Below are 25,446 nucleotides of genomic sequence, written 5' to 3'. Positions count from 1 at the left end.
TAACCGTTGAAATGTGGCTGGGGCGTTCTTTATGCCAAATGGCATCACTTTGAATTGGTGTATATACTATTTGGAGTCACAAAAGCTGAAATCGCCTTCGCCCTTTCAGCTAAAGGTACCTGCCAGTAACTTTTGAGTGAATCCAGTTTGGAGATAAAAGCTGATTGTCCCACCGTCTCAATGCAGTCCTCCAACCCATGGGTTCTGGTTAAGAATCTGTTTTTGTAACTGCATTAACCTTTCTATAGTCCACACACAATCGTTGGGTACTGTCGGGTTTCAGTACCATCACTATAGGGTGAGCTCCACTCACTGTAACCCACTTCAATTATGCCATTTTTAAGCATACTTTGAATTTCTTTTTGAAACTGTGTCAATTTTGGAGGGTTAAGTCAATATGGATGTTATTTAATTGGAACAGCATTTCCCACATCTACATCATGTATAATCATTTTAGTATTTCCCAACTTATTTCCACAAACTATTAATGTGATATTAATAACTCTTTCAGGTCAGTTTGTTTTTCCTTTGGAAGGCAACTCAATAATTTATTCCAATTTTTAAGAACATTCTCGTTATACAATTTAATTTGAGGAATGTCCAATTCACAGTCATCTGGATTCAGTTCTTCACTTTGAGTTAGAATCACTAAAACCTCCTCCTTTTGCTCTCCTTCCTTTTCAAAGTACCTTATAAGCATATTCACATGACACACTCGGTGAGTCTTCCTTCTATCTGGCATTCTTACCAAATAATTCACTTCACTCAATTTCCTTTCAATCTGATAAGGCCCACAAAACTTTGCTTTTAAAGGTTCACCTACCACTGGTAACAACACTAAAACTTTATCTTCACTGGCAAAACTACAAACTTTTGCTTTCATGTCCATCATATGCTGTGCAGCGTTTAAATGTTGTCTAGCCAATTCACCTGCTCTATTTAATCGTTTCCTAAAATTAGACACGTAGTCCAATAATGTAGTTTCAAACTGCTCATTCACCAATTTTTCCTCAATCAATTTAAGTGGTCCTCTTACCTCATGACCAAAAATTAGTTCAAAAGGACTAAATTTGGTAGACTCATTAGGTGAATCCCTAATTGCAAACAGCACGAATGGAATTCCTTTATCCCAATCCTCTGGATAATCTTGACAATAAGCCCTCAACCTCGTCTTTAATGTCTGATGCCACCGTTCTACGTCTACTTCAATGCCAGGAGCATCCGGAATAAGGTGGGTGAGCTTGCGGCATGGGTTAGTACCTGGGACTTCGATGTTGTGGCCATTTCGGAGACATGGATAGAGCAGGGCGAGGAATGGTTGTTGCAGGTGCCGGGGTTTAGATATTTCAGTAAGCTCAGGGAAGGTGGTAAGAGAGGGGGAGGGGTGGCATTGTTAGTCAAGGACAGTATTACGGTGGCTGAGAGGACATTTGATGAGGACTCGAATACTGAGGTAGTATGGGCTGAGTTAAGAAACAGGAAAGGAGAGGTCACCCTGTTAGGGCTTTTCTATAGGCCTCTGAAAAGTTCCAGAGATGTAGAGGAAAGGATTGCAAAGATGATTCTGGATAGGAGCGAAAATAACAGGGAAGTTGTTATGGGGGACTTTAACTTTCCAAATATTGACTGGAAACACTATAGTTCGAGTACTTTAGATGGATCCGTTTTTGTCCAATGTGTGCAGGAGGGTTTCCTAATGCAGTATGTAGATAGGCCAACAAGAGGCGAGGCCGTATTGGATTTGGTACTGGGTAATGAACCAGGACAGGTGTTAGATTGGGAGGTAGGTGAGCATTTTGGTGATAGTGACCACAATTCGATTACGTTTACTTTAGCGATGGAAAGGGATAGGTATAAACCACAGGGCAAGAGCTATTGCTGGGGGAAAGGCAATTATGATGCGATGAGGCAAGACTTAGGATGCATCGCCTGGAGAGGAAAACTGCAGGGGATGGACACAATGGAAATATGGAGCATGTTCAAGGAACAGCTACTGCGTGTCCTTGATAAGTATGTACCTGTTAGGCAGGGAGGAACTGGTCGAGTGAGGGAACCATGGGTTACTAAAGCAGTTGAAACACTTGTCAAGAGGAAGAAGGAGGCTTATGTGAAGATGAGACGTGATGGTTCAGTTGGGTCGCTTGAGAGTTACAAGTTAGCTAGGAAGGCTCTAAAGAGAGAGCTAAGAAGAGCCAAGTGAGGACATGAGAAGTCTTTGGCAGGTAGGATCAAGGATAACCCTAAAGCTTTCTATAGGTATGTCAGGAATAAAAGAATGACTAAGGTAAGAGTAGGGCCAGTCAAGGACAGTAGTGGGAAGTTGTGCTTGGAGTCCGAGGAGATAGGACAGGTGCTAAATGAGTATTTTCCGTCAGTATTCACACAGGAAAAAGACAAAGTTGTCGAGGAGAATACTGAGGTACAGGCTACTGGACTAGAAGGGCTTGAGGTTCATAAGGAGGAGGTGTTAGCGATTCTGGAAAGTGTGAAAATAGATAAGTCCCCTGGGCCGGATGGGATTTATCCTAGGATTCTCTGGGACGCTAGGGAGGAGATTGCTGAGCCTTTGGCTTTGATCTTTAAGTCATCTTTGTCTACAGGAATAGTGCCAGAGGACTGGAGGATAGCAAATGTTGTCCCCTTGTACAAGAAGGGGAGTAGAGATAACCCCGGTAACTATAGACCAGTGAGCCTTACTTCTGTTGTGGGAAAAGTCTTGGAAAGGTTTATAAGAGATAGGATGTATAATCATCTGGAAAGGAATAATTTGATTAGAGATAGTCAACATGATTTTGTGAAGGGTAGGTCATGCCTCACAAACCTCATTGAGTTCTTCGAGAAGGTGACCAAACAGGTGGATGAGGGTAAAGCAGTTGATGTGGTGTATATGGATTTCAGTAAAGCGTTTATAAGGTTCCCCACGGTAGGCTATTGCAGAAAATACAGAGGCATGGGATTCAGGGTGATTTAGCAGTTTGGATCAGAAATTGGCTAGTTGATAGAAGATAAAGAGTGGTGGTTGATGGGAAATGCTCTGACTGGTGTCCAGTTACTAGTGGTGTACCACAAGGATCTGTTTGTCATTTTTATAAATGACCTGGAGGAGGAGACGTAGAAGGATGGGTGAGTAAATTTGCAGATGACACTAAAGTCGGTGGAGTTGTGGACAGTGCAGAAGGATGTTACAAGTTACAGAGGGACATAGATAAGCTGCAGAGCTGGGCTGACAGATGGCAAATGGAGTTTAATGCAGAAAAGTGTGAGGTGAATCATTTTGGAAGGAATAACAGGAAGGCAGAGTACTGGGATAATGGTAAGATTCTTGGTAGTGTGGATGAGCAGAGTGATCTCGGTGTCCATGTCCATAGATCCCTGAAAGTTGCCACCCAGGTTGAGAGGGTTGTTAAGAGGCGTACAGTGTGTTAGCTTTTATTGGTAGAGGAATTGAGTTTCGGAGCCATGAGGTCATGTTGCAGCTGTACAAACTCTGGTGCGGCCGCATTTGGAGTATTGTGTGCAGTTCTGGTCGCCACATTATAGGAAGGATGTGGAAGCATTGGAAAGGGTACAGAGGAGATTTACAAGAATGTTGCCTGGTATGGAGGGAAGATCATATGAGGAAAGGCTGAAGGACTTGAGGCTGTTTTCGTTAGAGAGAAGAAGGTTAAGAGGGGACTTAATTGAGGCATACAAGATGATCAGAGGATTAGATAGGGTGGACATCGAGAGCCTTTTTCCTCGGAAGGTGATGTCCAGCACGAGGGGACATAGCTTTAAATTGAGGGGAGATAGATATAGGACAGATGTCAGAGGTAGGTTCTTTACTCAGAGAGTAGTAAGGGCATGGAATGCCCTGCCTGCAACAGTAGTGGACTCGCCAACACTAAACGCATTCAAATGGTCATTGGATAGGCATATGGACGATAAGGGAATAGTGTCGAGGGACTTTAGAGGGGTTTCACAGGACGGTGCAACATCGTGGGCCGAAGGGCCTGTACTGCGCTGTAATGTTCTATGTTCTATGTTCTGCGATTCTGGATGGTATGCAGTTGATTTAAATTGTTTTACTCCAAAGCTATCCACAACCTCCTCGAATAACTTTGAGATAAAATTTGATCCTTGATCCGATTGTATTCCTGTGGGTAGTCCATATCTAGTAAACAATTTAAGTAACTCCTCCACAATCTTTTTAGCTATAATATGGCATGCAGAATTACCTCTGGAAACTTAGTAGACACATCCATTATATTGGGCGGGATTCTCTCAGCCCGGGACCGGGCCGGAGAATTGGCTGGCCATGCCACCCCCACGCCGGCACGCAATTCTCCTCAGAGCGGAGAATTAGCGCCATCGCGGGCTGCTCTACGTGGCCGGCCCGCCGCTTCTCGGGCCCCGATGGGCCGAGCGGCCGCCGTGAAAACACTGAGTCCCGCCGGCACCGTTCTAACCTGCTCTGGGCGGGCGGGAACTCAGCGCAGAAGGGTCGGATGGCGGCCTGTGGGGGGAGGGGGTCGTCGACCCCGGGGGTGGGCCTCCAATGCGGCCTGGCCCGCGATCGGGACCCACCAATCGGTGAGCCGGCCTCTCTGGCTGGGGGCCTCCTTTCCTACGCAACGGCCCCTGTAGTCCTGCGCCATGTTGCGTCGGGGCCGGCGCGTTGAAGGAGGCCAATGCGTGTGCCCGTGTTGGCGCCGGCGCCACTAGGGCCAGAATTAGTCCTGGCAGCGGCCCGTTCATGCCGTCGTAAAAATCGACAGTGTTTACGACAGCGTAGACACTCTGCCGCGGATGAGAGAATCCCGCCTATCGATTCCCACTTTTCGTGTTTGGAAGCGGTCCTACGCAATAACTTAAGACCCTTGTAAAAGGTTCCTCAAATGCTGGAATGGGTATTAAGGGCGCTGGTATTATCACCGCTTGAGGTTTCCTTATCACTTGACATGTGTGACACGGTTGACAAAATGTAACTATATCCTTGTGTAGTCTTGGCCAATAAAAATGTTTTTGTATTTTAGCTGGAGTTTTCCTTAGTCCTAAATGACCTCCTACTGGTACCTCATGTGCTACTCGCAATACCTCCTTTCTATACCCTACTGGCAATACCACTTGATGAACTTCTGCCCACTTTTCATCCGCCTGCATATGTAAGGGTCTCCATTTTCTCATTAAGACATAATTTTTAAGGTAATAATAACCTTCTGGTAAACACTCAAATTCCTCTTCTGTGTATGCTTTCTGATGCATCCGTTTTATTTGTTGTAACACTGCCAACATTCCTGAACTAAAAATATCCACCTCATCCTCCACTTGTTCTTGTTCTTTTCCATCCGTCTGATCAAAAGTCGTTTCTGATAATTGAACTTCAACTTTATCTTCACTCTTTGATTTCTCCTCTTGTCTTAACCTTGTGACTTTGCGACCTTGCTACTACTTGCTGCTGCTGTTGGAGTTGTTCCTGCTGCTGTTGTTCCTGCTTCTGCTGCTGCTGCTGGTGTTGTTCCTGCTGCTGTTGGTGTTGTTCCTGCTGCTGTTGATGTTGTTCCTGCTGCTGTTGATGTTGTTCCTGCTGCTGTTGGCGTTGTTCCTGCTGCTGTTGATGTTGTTCCTGCTGCTGTTGATGTTGTTCCTGTTGCTGTTGGCGTTGTTCCTGCTGCTGCTGTTGGCGTTGTTCCTGCTGCTGTTGATGTTGTTCCTGCTGCTGTTGCCGTTGTTCCTGCTGCTGTTGGTGTTGTTCCTGCTGCTGCTGTTGTTGTTGTTCCTGCTGCTGTTGGTGTGGTTCCTGCTGCTGTTGATGTTGTTCCTGCTGCTGTTGATGTTGTTCCTGCTGCTGTTGTTGTTCCTGCTGCTGTTGGTGTTGTTCCTGCTGCTGCTGTTGATGTTGTTCCTGCTGCTGTTGGTGTTGTTCCTGCTGCTGTTGATGTTGTTCCTGCTGCTGTTGGCGTTGTTCCTGCTGCTGCTGTTGGTGTTGTTCCTGCTGCTGTTGATGTTGTTCCTGCTGCTGTTGTTGTTGTTCCTGCTGCTGTTGGTGTTGTTCCTGCTGCTGTTGATGTTGTTCCTGCTGCTGTTGGTGTTGTTCCTGCTGCTGTTGCTGTTGTTCCTGCTGCTGTTGGTGTTGTTCCTGCTGCTGTTGGTGTTGTTCCTGCTGCTGTTGGCGTTATTCCTGCTGCTGTTGGCGTTGTTCCTGCTGCTGTTGATGTTGTTCCTGCTGCTGTTGGCGTTGTTCCTGCTGCTGTTGATGTTGTTCCTGCTGCTGTTGGTGTTGTTCCTGCTGCTGCTGGTGTTGTTCCTGCTGCTGTTGATGTTGTTCCTGCTGCTGTTGGTGTTGTTCCTGCTGCTGTTGATGTTGTTCCTGCTGCTGTTGTTGTTGTTGTTCCTGCTGCTGTTGATGTTGTTCCTGCTGCTGTTGGCGTTGTTCCTCCTGCTGCTGTTGATGTTGTTCCTGCTGCTGTTGATGTTGTTCCTGCTGCTGTTGATGTTGTTCCTGCTGCTGTTGATGTTGTTCCTGCTGCTGTTGATGTTGTTCCTGCTGCTGTTGTTGTTGTTGTTCCTGCTGCTGTTGATGTTGTTCCTGCTGCCGTTGGCGTTGTTCCTCCTGCTGCTGTTGATGTTGTTCCTGCTGCTGTTGATGTTGTTCCTGCTGCTGTTGATGTTGTTCCTGCTGCTGTTGATGTTGTTCCTGCTGCTGTTGGCGTTATTCCTGCTGCTGTTGATTTGTTCCTGCTGCTGCTGCTGCTTTTCCTGCTGCTGTTGATGTTGTTCCTGCTGCTGTTGATGTTGTTCCTGCTGCTGTTGGCGTTATTCCTGCTGCTGTTGATTTGTTCCTGCTGCTGCTGCTGCTTTTCCTGCTGCTGTTGATGTTGTTCCTGCTGCTGTTGATGTTGTTCCTGCTGCTGTTGGCGTTATTCCTGCTGCTGTTGATGTTGTTCCTGCTGCTGCTGCTGTTCCTGCTGCTGTTGGCGTTGTTCCTGCTGCTGTTGGTGTTGTTCCTGCTGCTGCTGGTATTGTTCCTGCTGCTGTTGATGTTGTTCCTGCTGCTGTTGATGTTATTCCTGCTGCTGTTGATGTTGTTCCTGCTGCTGCTGCTGCTGTTCCTGCTGCTGTTGGCGTTGTTCCTGCTGCTGTTGGTGTTGTTCCTGCTGTTGGTGTTGTTCCTGCTGCTGCTGTTGGTGTTGTTCCTGCTGCTGTTGATGTTGTTCCTGCTGCTGTTGATGCTGTTCCTGCTGCTGTTGATGTTGTTCCTGCTGCTGTTGGTGTTGTTCCTGCTGCTGTTGATGTTGTTCCTGCTGCTGTTGGTGTTGTTCCTGCTGCTGCTGGTGTTGTTCCTGCTGCTGTTGATGTTGTTCCTGCTGCTGTTGTTGTTGTTGTTCCTGCTGCTGTTGATGTTGTTCCTGCTGCTGTTGATGTTGTTCCTGCTGCTGTTGATGTTGTTCCTGCTGCTGTTGATGTTGTTCCTGCTGCTGTTGTTGTTGTTGTTCCTGCTGCTGTTGATGTTGTTCCTGCTGCTGTTGATGTTGTTCCTGCTGCTGTTGGTGTTGTTCCTGCTGCTGTTGATGTTGTTCCTGCTGCTGTTGGTGTTGTTCCTGCTGCTGTTGGTGTTGTTCCTGTTGCTGTTGCTGGCGCTGCTGGTGTTGTTCCTGCTGCTGTTGATGTTGTTCCTGCTGCTGTTGGTGTTGTTCCTGTTGCTGTTGCTGGTGCTGCTGGTGTTGTTCCTGCTGCTGTTGGTGTTGTTCCTGCTGCTGTTGGTGTTATTCCTGCTGCTGCTGTTCCTGCTGCTGTTGGTGTTGTTCCTGTTGCTGCTGCTGGTGCTGCTGGTGTTGTTCCTGCTGCTGTTGGTGTTGTTCCTGCTGCTGTTGGTGTCGTTCCTGCTGCTGTTGATGTTGTTCCTGCTGCTGTTGGTGTTGTTCCTGCTGCTGTTGATGTTGTTCCTGCTGCTGCTGTTGGCGTTGTTCCTGCTGCTGTTGATGTTGTTCCTGCTGCTGTTGGTGTTGTTCCTGCTGCTGTTGATGTTGTTCCTGCTGCTGTTGATGTTGTTCCTGCTGCTGTTGTTGTTGTTGTTCCTGCTGCTGTTGATGTTGTTCCTGCTGCTGTTGATGTTGTTCCTGCTGCTGTTGGTGTTGTTCCTGCTGCTGTTGATGTTGTTCCTGCTGCTGTTGGTGTTGTTCCTGCTGCTGTTGGTGTTGTTCCTGTTGCTGTTGCTGGCGCTGCTGGTGTTGTTCCTGCTGCTGTTGATGTTGTTCCTGCTGCTGTTGGTGTTGTTCCTGTTGCTGTTGCTGGTGCTGCTGGTGTTGTTCCTGCTGCTGTTGGTGTTGTTCCTGCTGCTGTTGGTGTTATTCCTGCTGCTGCTGTTCCTGCTGCTGTTGGTGTTGTTCCTGTTGCTGCTGCTGGTGCTGCTGGTGTTGTTCCTGCTGCTGTTGGTGTTGTTCCTGCTGCTGTTGGTGTCGTTCCTGCTGCTGTTGATGTTGTTCCTGCTGCTGTTGGTGTTGTTCCTGCTGCTGTTGATGTTGTTCCTGCTGCTGCTGTTGGCGTTGTTCCTGCTGCTGTTGATGTTGTTCCTGCTGCTGTTGGTGTTGTTCCTGTTGCTGTTGATGTTGTTCCTGCTGCTGTTGGTGTTGTTCCTGCTGCTGTTGATGTTGTCCCTGCTGCTGTTGATGTTGTTCCTGCTGCTGTTGATGTTGTTCCTGCTGCTGCTGTGTTGGTGTTGTTCCTGCTGCTGTTGGTGTTGTTCCTGCTGCTGCTGTTGTCCCTGCTGCGGGTGCTGCTGGTGTTGTTCCTGCTGCTGGTGCTGCTGGTGTTCTTCCTGCTGCTGATGCTCCAGCTGCTGGTGCCCCTCCAGTTTCCCATCTGAGATCCAAGGTAGAGCTGTATAAGCTGCTCCAATGCTGCTTTGCAGGCTGCCTGCTGGGAGCTGCAGATAAAAGATAGAAAGCTCCAAGGTACCAGACTGCCAAAGCCTTAGAGATCGCCTCCATTGCAGTGAAACACCTTCTCAGAATGAGTCCCGTGAGAAAATGCCTTTCATTTTGGCTTGCTTCTGACATGAAGATACTTTGGGCCTTTCCCAGCAGGGGGTGCTGCTATGCTGGAAGCAGCCGTCAGGTTTCAGTTTTATAGCCTTACCAGCCTGTCCGTCGTTCAGTCCTGTCAATTCCTGCTGTGTTGAGCCTGGTGGGTTAGAGACAACTTGGCCAACCCATGTGTTAGCAGCTGAGGTCAGAATCCTGACTGCAGTTAATGAAGTTTTTGGCATATTTAAATGGCAAACCTGCTCAGCCCATGGGGTTTCCCCAGAGACTGAAAGATGTGCCTGGGATAAAGGTGCACATCATCAGGCCAGCTTCGCAATATACTGGGACTTTCAGCTTTATTAACCTCCTGCCTGCACAGGGACCCACCAACCCTGGCAAGTTCAAATTTCCCTCCAAAGTATCTATTTGATTTCTGATTGTTCTTGGAAGGCAATTTGTTCGAGATGGACAAGTCATGGGACCAATGGTGGAAGAAAATCTCCCCCATTCCTTCATGGGTGTCGGGCCAACATTTATTGCCTTTAACTGAGCCTATTTCAGAGGGGAAATTTAAGAGTGAAACGTCAGTCAGATCAGTAGGTAAGGATGGCAGGTTTCGTTTCCTAAAGGACATGAGTGAACCAGATGGGTCTTTATAACAATCAACAATTACTGAATTCAAATTTCACCATGATGGGATTCAAACTTGGGTCCCCAGAACATTACCCTGGTGTCAAGATTCATACAGGTGAATGGTTTGCACAGGCTGCTACTGAACATGCATGTGTCAAGTTTGCAGAATGTGCATCAAACCAACACTGTGCATGCGTTGCTCAGAGAGATGTAAATCTCTGCACACTCCATATTGAGGGGCTCTGCTTTTCCGTAGTGGCTCCTGGGGTTGGGGGATGGGGGTGGCAGTGCGGCAGAGCCAAACCTTCCAGCTCTAGAGCCTCACTTACAACAGAGGAAGAGGTTTGGTCTACTGAGCCTCTGCCAACTCTTTGTAGAGTTAGTCATTGAATCGTACTCCCCCGCTTTCCCCCCGGTGCTGCAAAACGTCTCTTCTTTTCCAAGTATTTATGTAATTCCTTTTTGAAAGTTACCACTGAATCTGCTTCCACTATTTGTCTTGTTTTGCTATTGGCGTAGCATAAGCTGCTTCTTTGATGTTCACTCTGACAAAGGAAGGTTCAGACGTGGAGATAACTTCAACACGTTTAGTAAACTATTTACAATTCTCCTACTCGGATTCGCCACTACTGTTAATCCTTATAAAGCTACTCAGACTGACGAACCAGTCTGCTACAATCCACGTGGTGGGTGTGATGTTGAATCAACCCTGTGCCTGTACTCACTGACTGTCTCCACTGGAAAGAGGAAGATCATGTGTGCTGTGTCCTTTATATATGGGTTGGTGTAATGCCCCCCTGTGGTAGTGTCACCTCTGTGTGTATCGTGAATGCCCATTGGTCGTGTCCTATCTTACTGACCTATCGGTTGAGTGTCTGTGTGCCATGTCTCTGGTGCTCACTCTAGTGTCTAGCTAGTCTACGTGTACTTACATTAACCCCTTGTGTATCTACAGTGATGCATATCACTACACTATCCTTTCACGCAGTGCATTTCAGATCATAACAACCCACTGTGTACAAAAAGGATTCGTCCCATCTCCTCCCCAGTTGCTTTAAATCTGTGTTCACTGGTTGCTGACCACCTCACAACAATCCCCTCCCCCACCCCCTGCCAGTGGAAACAGTTTCTCCTTGACCTTTATCAAAACTGCTCTAACTTTGAACACCTCTATTAAATTGAATCCTGATATGCTGATGTGTGGACAGTCAGGAATATTGTGGTAAACTGTATCCACTGCAATAACAGAGGAGGCTCATACTCAAACATCACCCTGAGCTGTCCTGGCCAAGACTCATGCCGTTAAGTGTGTAATGAGGAGGGTAATTATCATTCTGTACTTCATTTACTCACTCCCTTTATCCGGTGGCTGATTTATTGATCAAGTGTCACCCGAGCAGTTGCCAGAATCGTTCATTGTTCCAAATGGGTCAGTTTAAAACCTCATTACTCACTGAGGGTCAGATTTATCTCACTGTGTAAGCTTTTGTCTGTCTGTGAGTAAATTAGCAGCAAGCTGGAAGTGACCGACGTCTGGTTCATACAGAACCCAAAGTGCTGCTCCTGGCCAAAATTATTTAAAACCTTAAATTATGCAAGTTAAGGGAAGCTGGACAAGTACAGAAGGGAGAGAGGAATAGATCTTTGGTGGCCTCTTTAATAAGGACACGGGGATTCCACACCGAGTAAAATTAAAAAACTTAGTTTATTTACAACACAATATATACACAGCCCGGTAGATCCCTACCAGGTTCCTGTTCTGGTTGGTGCCTTACTGGCTGACCTTTTGTACGACGATGAATAGAGATCCCACATCCCTATTGGGCGCGCTCGTACTCTGCACGGGGAAGATAATCATTCCCACCCCGTACGCCCCATACAGGCTATTACATTCCTAACCCTAACCCCCAAAGGCCAAAGACCCCCTTGATGAAGGCTGAGGCAGAGAAGGAGGAGCAGGCAGAGGACGTTCGATTCTTTTTGGCTCCGTAAAGTTGTCATGTTGCTGATGCACCGGATCGGTCAGCGTATACCTTTCTCTGTGGTGGACAATTGGCCGGGGGGGCAGCTGATAATCGTCCAAGACCTCAGAGGCCTGCATCTCCATTTCGGAGTCAGAAGACCCAACATCGGCATCAATGTCAGCATCGACATAGACTGAAGGTGTCACAGCAGGCTGGTCGGCAATGGAGCCGGAGGATCGAGGACAGGCTTCTTACGAGGAAGATTTTATCCTCTTGTGGGGCACAAGGGTTGTTGTTCTAGCAAAGGGCTAAACAATCGTATTGAAGGACCTTCACGGCGGCCACTCCAGTTTGTCCAAAATGAAGATGAGAGAGCAACCGCCGTGAGCGAATGTGATCGAAATGCAGTCACATCAGTTGCCCCGAACCCAAACTTGGTAAGAGACTGGTCCTCTTTTGTAGACAACAATTCCGGAGAGCCAGTGAGCACCATCATTGAAGTTACAAGCAAACACCATGTTGTCAGGTGCGAACAATGAAGAGGCCGATGTCGAACTGGGAAACGCTCTTGCAAATCTAGGTTCCGGCACACCTTTGTGTCAATGTCCGGTATACTCAAACTCAATTGGGGTGTCTGAAGCTTATGACCCATTATTGTCACAGTGGGGGCCACCCCAGTTACTGGAACAGCATGGTCCGGTATGAGAATAAAAATCTTGCCAATCTACTGTCCATCGAGCCTGAAGTCTGTTTCTTCAGCCACCGTTTAACCATCTGCACAGACCTCTCTGCCAAGCCATTCGATGCCGGATGGTATGGGGCAGTGCGGGCATGGAAAATCCTGTCGGTTTTCACAAAAGCAACAAACTCTTTACTCATGAAAGAGGCTCTGTAACTTGTCACAAACACACACCGTGGGTGGAAAAAGAAATGTTCAATCGCTCGACGGTTGGCCGGGAGGCGATCATCGCCATCCTGTGGACCTCCAGCCACTTTGGGCATTCACTAGGACAAGAAACATCAGACCCAGGAATGGACCAGCGAAACAGGCATGTACATGAGCCCAAGGGCATCCGGACCACTCCCAAGGGTGTAGGGGTGCCGCAACAGAGAGCTTCGGGTGCTCGTGACAGATAGAGCACTGTTGGGAAAAGTCTCCAAACCCGGCCACCAGGCGTTGCTTCTCGGCAGCATCTTCATTTTGGACAAACTGGGGTGGCCGTTGTGAAGGTCCTTCAATACGATTGTTTAGCCCTTTGCTAGAACAACAACTCTTGTGCTCCACAAGAGGATTAAATCTTCCATGGTCATCTCCGAAAACCTGGAGGAGAAAGCCTTCAACCTTGGGTAGGGTGCTCTTTCCAAGAGCCGGTGCAGACTCGATGGGCCGAATGGCCTCCTTCTGCACTGTAAATTCTATGATAACTCCCCGGTAACCGATGATGCTGGCCACCGTATAGAACCATATGCTGCACTTTGGTAAGGACAAGGCCGGTTTGCGTCCAGTCACAAATACACGATGCAGTGTCGGGCAAGGAGTCCATAAAATTCAGGACAGCAACCACTTTGTCTGCTGCAGGGGGTTAGAGGATTCGGTCTGCCGGGGAAGGTGGCATGTGTAATCTGGGTCCCTGGGCTGCGCTGGCCAGAGTATTCATAAGCAAAAAATAACAAGGCCCAGCACTGAATCTTCACAGATGCAATTGGCAGGATCGCCTTGTCTTCACAGAAGAGGTTCAGTAACGGTTTGTGATCCGTGACGATAAAGAAATGGCGGCCATAGATGGACTGATAAAACCACTTTGCACAAAATACACCACCAGACCTTTTTCTATTTGGGCATATTTTATCTCGCCGCAGCCAGCAGCCGGGAGGCAAAGACAATTGGACATTCATGGCCATCGCTCATTCAATGAGAAAGGACTCTCCCAATCCCATACGGCGAAGCATCACACGTGATGTACAATGGTTTTGAAATGCATCAACGCCTCCGAAGAGGACAACCACCATTTCACCTTCTTAAAAGCATCATGGGCCTTGCCCCATTCCCAAGAGCTGGAGCTTCTTGAGGAGCAAGTGAAGGGGGGACGAGATGCAGGTCAGTTGCCAGATTTGGAATGAATCGGCCAGAGTAATTTACTGGCCAAAAAAATGTCAAAGCTCAGTGGCATCCTGCGAGCGGGGGGCCATTTTGATGGCTCTCACTTTCTCGGCGATCAGGTGCAGGCCAGTCTGGTCCACCTGATGCCCCAAATATACTACTTCCTTCCCATGAAGCATGCACTTCACACAGCGCAGGCAAACCCCATACTCTGAAAAACATTTCAACATCGTCTCGAGGTTCTGCACATATTCTTGATCCGTGGCCCTTGTGATGAGCACATTGTATAAGTATAATGCAACGCATGGCAATCTGCACAGGATGTTCTCCATGATGTGCTAGAAGACTGCGCATGTCAAGGATACGCGGAATGCCAGCCGGATATACTCATAGAGTCCTGAGTGCGTATTGATTGTGACGTACTTCCTCGATGATTCATTAAGTTCCAGCTGCAGATGAGCGTTGCTCATTTCCAATTTCGGAAATGTACAGCCACCAGCCAATGTTGCGTACAGATCCTCAATAAAGGATAATGGTCCAACCTTGAAGGCGGGCTCACCGGCAATTTATTGTCTCTGAAGAGGCGCCTGCCTTATCCAGCTTCATTACAGGGACCACCGGTGTTGCCCAATTGGTGAAGAGCACAGGTCTAATGATGACTAAACTGTCCAAATGACGAAGTTCGTTTACGACTTTCTCCACTAAAATGTATGGAACCGGGCAGTCATGAAAATACCAGGGTTGGGCCTCTGGGTCCATTTAGATCTTGACCACAGCCCCTTTGATTGTACCCAATCTAGGCTGCAAAACCTCAGAGAACGTGCTCAATACCGCACATACGTCCCACTCGGAGGATATGTTACTAATCCAACTGCTGGTGTAGCTAATCATGGCCCAAGAGGCTTGGGATGCTTCCTTGCATGTCAATGAGGGGAAGGTGAACTGACTGGCACCCATTAACTACCGGAAGAAGGGTGGACCCCAAAATATTTAGTCGTTCCCCATATAAGTGGCCAAACCAGCCGCCGTGTCAGCCAAAGTCAAAATATGCACACCTCGATTTATGAAATGGCAGCTCCCGTATCCAACTCCATTTGTAGCATATGGCCATTCACCTGTATTGGAACACGAATAGGGGCCACAAATGATGTCAAATAGTTCAGCTGCATCTCAACCTCATCCTCAGCCTCTTCTGGATCATCCAGATGCAAGGCCTGGTGCTGGAGCTGACGCCTACCTCGACTGGGAGTGCTGGCCCTTCTACTGCCTGATGTATGCTTAGACCGGCACCCACATGTCACCCACATGTCAGAAATAGGCCGGAATTGCTTTCAGCCAAGTCCGGTGATGTTGCATGTCTCGGTGACAGGCTATTCGCCCAGAGGCCGGAGTGGCGGCAGCATTCGGTCCGGCTGTGGGGATACCATGCGAGGGGCAATGCTGCAAAACGTTCATCTCCATCCCTTGTATCTCTTGGCTGCTGCATTCCCACTTTCTGAGACAAGGAGATCTGCAGTGCCTGCTGAAAGGTCAGTGAGATATTGCCCAAACATTTTTTCCTGTGTGTCTATGTTATTTATACCGCAGACCAAACAATCAAGGAGCATATTTGATAAAGCAGTTCCATACTCACAAAACTCAGCTATCTTCCATAGCCATATGAACTCAGTGACCAACTCACTAAGGGACCGCTCCGATGTGTTAAACCAAAATCTTTGAATGATCACTGGCGGGGTCGGGTTAAAGTGCTGTGCCACAAGTGCGACGAGCTGGCTGGACGTTTGGGTATTTGGTGCCGCTGGGTACAAGAGACTTCGGATCACACCGATCTTGTGCGCTCCACAAGCTGTCAACAGTATGACCATCTGCCGCTCGTTGTCCGTGATGTTGTTACCCGAGAAGAAGCAACGCATCCTTTCTACATACTGGTTCCAGTCTTCAACACCGGTGTCAAATGGATCTAATTGCCCGAACAGAGGCATAGCGAAATAAGTAAATCCAAAGCTGGGTCCAGATAATTGGGGAGGTGGCTCAGCTGACTTGGTCGCAGCGTTGACAGCAAACTAGTTTACTCCTCATTGCCAATTTAATAAAGACATGGAGGGGGGAGGGGGGGGGGGGGGGGTCCACACCGAATAAAATAAAGAAAAGTAGCTTTATTTACAACACAATATGTACAATGCCCAGTAGATCCCTTACTGACCGACCTTTTATATAAAGGTTAATAGAGGTCCCCCGCCCCTAGCCGGGGAACTTGTACTCCGCAAGGACCACGGGGAAGATGATAATTCCCACCCTCTAGGCCTCGTGTAAGCTATTAAAACTTCCATGGAAATGATGTGGGAACAGGAAGAGAAGGTGTTGCAGATGAAATGAAATGAAAATCACTTATTGTCACAAGTAGGCTTCAAATAAAGTTACTGTGAAAAGCCCCTACTCGCCACATTCCGGCGCCTGTTCAGGGAGGCTGGTACAGGAATTGAACCGTGCTGCTGGCCTGCCTTGGCCTGCTTTAAAAGCCAGCTCTTTAGCTCTGTGCTAACCCAGCCCCAGTGTGCTAAACCAGCCCCAGATGGTTCTCTACCTACACTGGATAGTTATGAAGTGAACCGGGGAGTGCAGTCCCACCTAGATGATGGTGGAGAACAGATAGAAACACAGAAAACATAGAAACATAGAAAATAGGTTGAGGAGTAGGCCATTTGGCCCTTTGAGCCTGCATCACTATTCAATATGATCATGGCTGATCTTGCAAATTCAGTATCCCACTTCCGATTTCTCTCCAAACCTCTTTATTCCTTTAGCCGCATGGCCCACGCCCAGTTCCCTCTTAAAATAATCCCACAAACTGGCCCCAACAGCTTTCTGTGGTAGAGAACTCCACAAATAGAAGGCATCACAATAGCACAGTGGGTAGCACTGTTGCTTCACAGCGCCAGGGTCCCAGGATCAATTCCGGGCTTGGGTCACTGTCTGTGCGGAGTCTGCACGTTCTCCCTGTGGCTGCGTGGGTTTTCTCCGGGTGCTCCGGTTTCCTCCCACAAGTCCCGAAAGACATGCTGTTAGGTAATTTGGACATTCTGAATGCTCTCTTTGTGTGTCCGAACAGGTGCTGGAATGTGGCGACTAGGGGCTTTTCACAGTAACTTCACTGCAGTGTTAATGTAAACCTACTTGTGACAATAATAAAGATTCTTATTATTATTGAAGTTCACAACTCTCTGAGAGGAGTTCTTCCTCATCTCATTCCCGAAGGGCAACTCCTTATTCTTAGGCTGTGACCCCTAGTTCTGGACGTTCCCAACATCGGGAACATTCTTCCCGCATCTAGCCAGTTCAGTCTCATCAGGATTTTATATGTTTCCATGAGATCCCCTCTCATTCTTCTAAACTCCAATGAGTACAAGCCCAGTCGATCCAATCTTTCTTCATATGTCAGTCCTGCCAGCCCGGGAATTAATCTGGCGAACCTTCGCTGGACACCCTCAAAAGCAAGAATGTCCTTCCTCAAACTAGGAGAGCAAAACTGCACACAATACTCAAGGTGTGGCTTCACCAAGGCCCTGTATAACTGCAGCAAGAGATCATTACTTCGATACTCAAATCCTCTGGCTGTGAAGGCCATCATGCCATCAGCTTTCCTCACCGCCTGCTGTACCTGCATGGCAACCTTCAGCGACTGTTCCACCATGACACCCAGGTCTTGTTACACTTCCCCTTTTCCGAAATTGCCACCATTCAGATAACAACCCGCCTTCCTGTTTTTGCCACCAAAGTGGATAAAATCACATTTACCCACATTATATTGCACTTGCCAAGTATTTGCCCACTCAGCCAGCTTGTCCAAGCCACCTCGTAGCCTCTTTGCATCCTCCTCACATCACACACTACCACCCAGTGTAGTATCGTCTGCAAATTTGGAGCTATGATGGAGGTGTAGTCAATAAAAGTACCTTTAAAGCATAGTCATTGTTGTTTTGTGGCAAAGGCGCAATCAATTTTCACAAAGTAAGCTCTTACCAATGTTTTCACCCCATAAATATTTGTGACTCTAATCCTGAAGTGGACAGGGACGGTACCCCGCATCCTTGGCTCTCCTGATGTTCGGGCCATTAACCTTTATCTGAATGCCAGGCTCTCTGCCTTACCTCCGCCTGTTTTGCACTCAGGCTGCCACTTACCAATGACACAGAAGGGCTTCCTCATGAAGCGAATACGCCCCATCCAGCCACGATACCGGCAGCAGCAGCCTGCAGCCCAGATCCTGATGATGAACTCCAGGCCAAACACCACGATCATCACAAACTCCTGCCGGCAGAATGCAGAACAAAATCAGTGCCAGCTCAAAGTTACTGCGCAAAATAGAGCCAGCTATTAGTTGGGGGAAAGTCACCCTCATGAACAGCAATAGTACGACATGGTTCGATCAATAAGCCTGGAAAGAATTAATATAATCAGTCAGTGCAAAGTCATCATTATCTATCACTGATAAAATAAACCTGCCTGTCACCACTACAATCCTCTTTTCTCTTGGAAAAGAAGATCAAGAGATAGAACATAGAACATAGAACAGTACAGCACAGAACAGGCCCTTCGGCCCTCAATGTTGTGCCGAGCCATGATCACCCTACTCAAACCCACGTATCCACCCTATACCCGTAACCCAACAACTCGGGCCCACCCGTAACCTTAACCTTACTTTTATTAGGACACTACGGGCAATTTAGCATGGCCAATCCACCTAACCTGATATGACATGATAATATGACATGACATGATATGACATGACCAGACAGTGACATGATAAAGGTGAGACCACATCTCAAATACGGTGTGCAGTCTTTGTCTCCCTATTTAAGGAAAGATGTAAGTGCATTGGAAGCAGTTCAGAGCAGCTTTACTAGATTGAAACCTTGAATGAGGGGTTAACGTATGAGGCAAGGTTGGACAGACTGGGCTTGTTCATGCTGGAGTTCAGAAGAGTGAAGGGTGACTTGATTGAAGTACATGAGATCCTGAATGGTATTGAAAAGGTGGACATTGAAAGAATGGGTATAATTTTCCCAATAAGTGTCATTTTGGGCGTGGAAATAGGTGCATATCAGCATGGAATCTAATAGCGATTTTAGCGCACTTAGTCATATTTTTGGAGGGTGTGTGTTTTGCGCCGACACTGAGAGGGGCGGTGCCTAAAAACGTTGGCAGGTCCGGCTCCTCATAGAGCCAAGGCATAAGGGTGAAAGATCTTCAAGCTGACCCAATCACTATCCGGGTACCTATCTGTATAAAACTGCACAACACAGAAGTGGATTCTAACAACGGGAGGTAGCACAGAACTGTGCACTGCATCCAGCTGATCTCGAGAACAGATCACCCTGAAATGCACACTCATTCACATATCGATCCAATCCTCCTTTACGCTGTGTGTCACTGTGCAGTCTGTTCACAACAAGAAAACAAGCTACTGAAATCTCATCACATTTTACAATCTGTGAACAACCCGAGGGAATGCTGCACGTTGGAGGTGTCGTCTTTCCAATGAGATGTTCAAGCAAGGTCCCATTTACCTGCTCTAGTGAATGAAAACATTCCGTGACACTCTTTCGAAGAGCAGGGGAGTTGTCCCTGGTGCCCTGGCCAATATTTATCACTCAAACATCAGAAAAATGATCTGATCACTATTGCACTGTTGTTGATGTGAGTTTACAAACACTTCAAGATTATTTCATTGGCTGTTGTGAAATGACTGACCATAAGACATAGGGGCAGAATTAGGCCACTCGGCCCATCGAGTCTGCTCCCCCATTCAATCATGTCTGATATTTCCTCATCCTCATTCTCCTGCCTTCTCCCCATAACCCCCGCTCTCCTTATTAATCAAGAACCTATCTATCTCTGTCTTTTTTTTCTTTAAATTTAGAGTACCCAATTCATTTTTTATCCAATTAAGGGGCAATTTATTGAGGCCAATCCACCTACCCTGCACACCTTTGGGTTGTGGGGGCGAAACCCACACAAACACGGGGAGAATGTGCAAACTCCACACGGACAGTGACCCAGAGCCGGGATCGAACCTGGGACCTCGGCGCCATGAGGCAGCAGGGCTAACCCACTGCGCCACCCTGCTGCCCACTCTATCTCTGTCTTAAAGACACTCAGTGATTTGACCTCCACAGCCTTCTGCGGCAAAGAGTTCCACAGATTCACCACCCTCTGGCTGAAGAAACTCCTCCTCATCTCTGTTTTAAAGGATCATCCTTTAGTCTGAGATGGTGTCCTCTGGTTCTAGTTTTTCCTACAAGTGGAAACATCCTCTCCACGTCCACTCTATCCAGGACTCGCAGTATCCTGTACGTTTCAATAAGATATTCCCTCCTCCTTCTAAACTCCAGCGAGTGCAGACTCAGAGTCCTCTACCATTCCTCATACGACGTTCTTCATTCCAGGGGTCATTCTTGTGAACCTCCTCTGGACCCTTTCCATGGCCAGCACATCCTTCCTTAGATACAAGGCCCAAAACTTCTCACAATACTCCAAATGGGATCTGACCAGAGTCTTATACAACCTCAGAAGTACGTCCCTGGTCTTGTATTCTAGCCCTCTTGACATGAATGCTAACATTGCATTTGCCTTCTTAACTGCCGACTGAATCTGCACATTAACCTTAAGAGAATCATGAACAAGCACGCCCAAGTCCCTTTGTGCTTCTGATTTCCTAAGCATTTCCTCATTTAGAAAATAGTCTATGTCTAAATTTCTCCTTCCAAAGTGCATAACCTCACACTTCATTGCCCACTCTCCTTGCTCGTCCAAATCCTTCTGCAGCCACCTTGCTTCCTCAATACTACCTGTCCCTCTACAGATCTTTGTATCATCTGTAAATTTCGCAACAGTGCCTTCAGTTCATTCTTACAGATCATTAATGTATATTGTGAAAAGTTGTGGTCCCAGCACAGACCCCTGAGGCACAACACTGGTCACTTGCTGCCATCCTGAAAAAGACCCCTTTATCCCCACTCTCTGCCTTCTGCCAGTCAGCCAATCCTCTCTCCATACCAGGATCTTACCCTTAACATCATGGGCTTTTAAAGTATTTAACAGTCTCCTCTGCGGCACCTTGCCAAAGACCTTCTGGAAATCTAAATAAATCACGTCCACTTGTTCTCCTTTGTCTAACTTCCTTGTTACCTCCTCAAAGAACTCTAACAGATTTGTCAGACACGACCTCCCTTTGACAAAGCCGTGCTGACTCAGTCCTATTTTACCATGCATTTCCAAGAACTTTGCGATCTCATCTTTAATAACCAAAATCTTACCAATGATCGAAGTCAGACTAACCGGCCTATAATTTCCCGTCTTCTGCCTCCCCCCCTTCTTAAACAGTGGTGTTACATTAGCCACTTTCCAGTCCTCTGGGACCCTTCCTGCCTCCAGTGATTCATGAAAGATCTCCACCTATGCTTCCACAATTTCCTCAGCTATCTCTTTTAGGACTCTGGTGTGTAGTCCATCTGGTCCAGGTGACTTATCCACCTTCAGACCTTTCCGTTTCCCCAGAATCCTCTCCTTCGTGCTGGTCACTGCACTCACCTCTGCCCCCTGATTCTCCTGGAGCTCTGGCATCCCACTGGTGTCTTCCACCATGAAAACTGATGCAAAGTAACTATTCAGTATGTCTGCTATTTCTTTGTTTCCTATTATTATTTCTCCAGCCACATTTTCCAGTCGTCCAATGTCTATTTTTGTCTCTCTCTTTTCTTTTATATATTGAAAAAAACTCTTCCTATCTTCCTTTATATTACTAGCTAGCTTGCACTCAAACTTCATCTTCTCCCCCCCCCCCCCTTTATTGCTTTTTTAGTTGTCCTGTGATTGCTTTTAAAGGTTTCCCAATCCTCCGGCTTCCCACTAATCCTCGCCACTTTGTATGCTTTTTCTTTAGCTTTTTATGCTGTCCTTGACATGCCTCGTCGGCCATGGATGCTTTGTCCTTCCCTTAGCACGTTTCCTCCTCCTTGGGATGAATTCCTGTTGTGCCTCCCTAATAACCCCCAAAACTCCTGCCATTGCTGTTCCACTGTCTTCCCTGCTCAGCTCATTTTCCAATCAACTCTGGTTAGCTCCTCCCTCATGTCTTTGAAGTTACCCTTAATTAATTGTAATACCGTTACATCTGACTGCAGCTTCTCCCTCTCAAACTGCAGGGTATATTCTATCATATAGTGGTCACTGTTCCATTAGGCTTTCTTCACCTTTAGTTCCCTAATCAAGTCTGGCTCATTACACATCACCAAATCCAGAATTGCCTGTTCCCTAGTAGGCTCTGTCATAAGCTGCTCCAAAAGACCATCTCTTCGAATTCCACAAATTCCTTTTCTTGGGATCCACTACCAACCTGATTTTCCCAGTCCACCTACACATTGAAGTCCCCCATGGTTATTGTAATATTGCCTTTTTTACATGCCTTTTCTATCTCCTGATTTATTTTCTGCCCCACATCCTGACTACTGCTAGGGGGCCTGTACAGAACTCCCATCAGGGTTTTTTTACCTTTGCGATTCCTCAACTCTATCCACAGAGATTCTATGCCATCTGATCCTATATCGCTACTCGTTAGCGATTTAAGTTCATTCTTTACTGACAATGCAACCCCCCCCCCCCCCCCCCCCCCACACACACTTTGCCCATCTGCATGTCCTTTCGATAGGACATATATCCTTGGATATTTACATCCCAGCCCTGATCCCCTTGCAGCCACGTCTCTGTGATGCCCACAACATCGTACCGGCCAATTTCAATGTGCGCAACTAGCTCATTTACCTTGTTCCGTATACTGCGCACATTAAGGTACAACACCCTCAGTCCTGCTTTGGACACCTCCCTTTTCACACTCTCCTCAGTCACTGTACCCTGTAATGTGGGCCCTTTATGATTTTTGACTGTGGCTTCTCTGTCTTACACTTTCCCCCTTAATGCTTTTTGTTTCTGGTCCCATTTTACTTCGCTCTGACTTCCTGCATCGGTTTCCATCCCCCTGCCACATTAGTTCCAGTCCTGCCCAGGTACAAACCAGTCCGGTTTGTACTGGTCCCACCTCCCCCAGAACCGGTTCCAATGCCCCAGGAATTTGAATGCCTCCCACCTGCACCAGCTCTCAAGTCACGCATTCATCCTACATATCCTGACATTCCTACTCTGACCAGCTCGTGGCACTGGTAACAATCCTGAAATTACTACCTTTGAGGTCGTACTTTTTTAGTTTAACTCCTAACTCCCCGAATTCAGCTTGTAGGACCTCATCCCATTTTCCACCTATATCATTGGTGCCTATGTGCACCACGAGTGCTGGCTGTTCACCCTCCCCCCTCCCCCAGAATGTCCTGCAGCTGCTCCGAGGCGTTCTTGACCCTTGCACCAGGGAGGCAATGTACGATCCTGAAGTCTCAATTGCATCCACAGAACCGCCTGTCTGTACCCCTATTACTATAGCCCTGCCATTCTTCTTCCTGCCCTCCTGTGCAGCAGAGCCAGCCACAGTGCCATGAACCTGGCTGCTGCTGCCTTCCCCTGGTGAGCCAACTCCCTCAACTGTATCCAAAACGGTATATCTGTTTCGCAGGGAGATGACCGCAGTGACAAAAATGAAACTCTATAATTCTTTTGCAGTATTGATACATTCTGCATCTGATTAACTCTCCTGACCTGCACCCAGCATTCTTTGATAATTAACCCCTCTAAACATTATACAGCTCTGGACAACTGCATGATCTGTTAAGCAGAGTCAATATCAATAACCTTTTTACATAGCTCTTCACATAAGAATCATTTGAAGGCAATTCACAGGAGTGATAGAATGAAAAACATGACACACAGCCACATAGGAGACAGAGGGTTAGCTGCCAAAACCATGGTAAAAGAGGATTATCTTTCAGAGGAATGTGAGGCAGAGGTGTTAGTTCCAGAGCTCAGAGTCCTGTACCTGAAGTATTGTCACCAATCTTCGCCCAAAAAGAATTGGGGTGTGCCATAGGCTAGAACAAGGGACGAACACAGAGCAGGAGGTTGTGGTGCTCACTGAGATTAGAGTGATGAGGAGATGTAGAGGAAGTGGATGACATGGAGGAAAATCTTAATGAAAGACTGCTGCTTGGAAGGCAGACTGAACGAAGGCTCTTCAATTGCACAATTAGTCACATCAGTATGTTTGCAATATTGTCAAGATTGATGTAACTCTCAGTGAAACACTGACAATAAACATTGATTAACTCTCAGTGAAACACAGACAATAAACATTGATTTAACTCTCAGTGACACTGTGACAATATGTGGAGATGCCGGCGTTGGACTGGGGTGAGCACAGTAAGAAGTCTTACAACACCAGGTTAAAATCCAACACTAGCTTTCGGAGCACTGCTCCTTCCTCAGGTGAATGAAGAGGTATGTTCCAGAAACATATATATAGACAAAGTCAAATATGTAAGACAATGCTTTGAATGTGAGCATTTGCAGGTAATTAATTCTTTACAGATTCAGAGATAGGGGTAACCCCAGGTTAAAGAGGTGTGAATTGTCTCAAGCCAGGACAGTTGGTAGGATTTTGCAATCTCAGGCCAGATGGTGGGGGATGAATGTAATGCGACATGCATCCAAGATCCCGGTTGAGGCTGTACTCATGTGTGTGGAACTTGGCTATAAGTTTCTGCTCGCCGATTTTGTGTTGTTGCGAGTCCTGAAGACCGCCTTGGAGAACGCTTATCCGGAGATCAGAGGCTGAATGCCCTTGATTGCTGAAGAGTTCACCAACTGGAAGGGAACATTCCTGCCTGGTGATTGTCGCGCGATGTCCGTTCATTTGTTGTCGCAGGGTCTGCATGGATTCACCAATGTACCACGCTTCGGGACATCCTTTCCTGCAGCGTATGAGGTAGGCAACGTTGGCCGAGTCGCACGAGTATGTACCGCGTACCTAGTGGGTGGTGTTCTCACATGTAATGGTGGTACCCATGTCGATGATCTGGCACGTATTGCAGAGATTGCCATGTGGCAGGGTTGTGAGGTGTCGTGGGAGCTGTTCTGAAGGCTGGGTAGTTTGCTGCAAACAATGGTTTGTTTGAGGTTGCACGGTTGTTTGAAGGCAAGTAGTGGTGGTGTGGGGATGACCTTGGCAAGAGGTTCATCTTCGTCGATAACGTGTTGAAGGCTGCGAAGAAGATGTCGTAGCTTCTCCGCTCCGGGGAAGTACTGGATGATGAAGGGTACTCTGTTGGTTGTGTCCCAAAGAGTTGTCTTGCAACTTTGACTTTGTCTATAGATATGTTTCTGGGACATACCTCATGAATTCGCCTGAGGAAGAAGCAGTGCTCTGAAAGCTGGTGTTTGAAACAAATCTGTTGCACTTTAACCTGGTGTTGTGAGACTTCTTACTGTGACAATAAACATTGATTTAACTCTCAGTGAAACACTGACAATTAACATTGATTTAACTCTCAGTGAAACACTGACAATAAACATTGACTTAACTCTCAGTGAAACACTGACAATAAACATTGACTTAACTCTCAGTGAAACACTGACAATAAACATTGATTTAACTCTCAGTGAAACACTGACAATAAACATTGATTTAACTCTCAGTGAAACACTGACAATAAACATTGATTAACTCTCAGAGAAACACTGACATTAAACATTGCTTAACTCTCAGTGAAACACTGAATAAACATTGATTAACTCTCAGAGAAAC

General features: G+C 47.1%; 1 protein-coding gene across 1 annotated transcript in view; it reads right to left on the bottom strand.

Annotated features, from left to right (window-relative positions):
• LOC119967664 (potassium voltage-gated channel subfamily KQT member 5-like) overlaps nucleotides 1–25,446 on the bottom strand; it is a 397,797-nt gene that overhangs the window by 83,902 nt on the left and 288,449 nt on the right. Inside the window, 1 exon segment of the mRNA XM_038800475.1 lies at nucleotides 17,885–18,011. Coding sequence (XP_038656403.1) covers nucleotides 17,885–18,011 — 127 coding nt within the window.

This window comes from Scyliorhinus canicula, chromosome 6, assembly GCF_902713615.1.
Source record: "Scyliorhinus canicula chromosome 6, sScyCan1.1, whole genome shotgun sequence".
Classification (NCBI taxonomy): Eukaryota; Metazoa; Chordata; class Chondrichthyes; order Carcharhiniformes; family Scyliorhinidae; genus Scyliorhinus; species Scyliorhinus canicula.
Note: the sequence above shows the minus strand (reverse complement) of the source record. Positions and strands in the feature narration are given on the sequence as shown.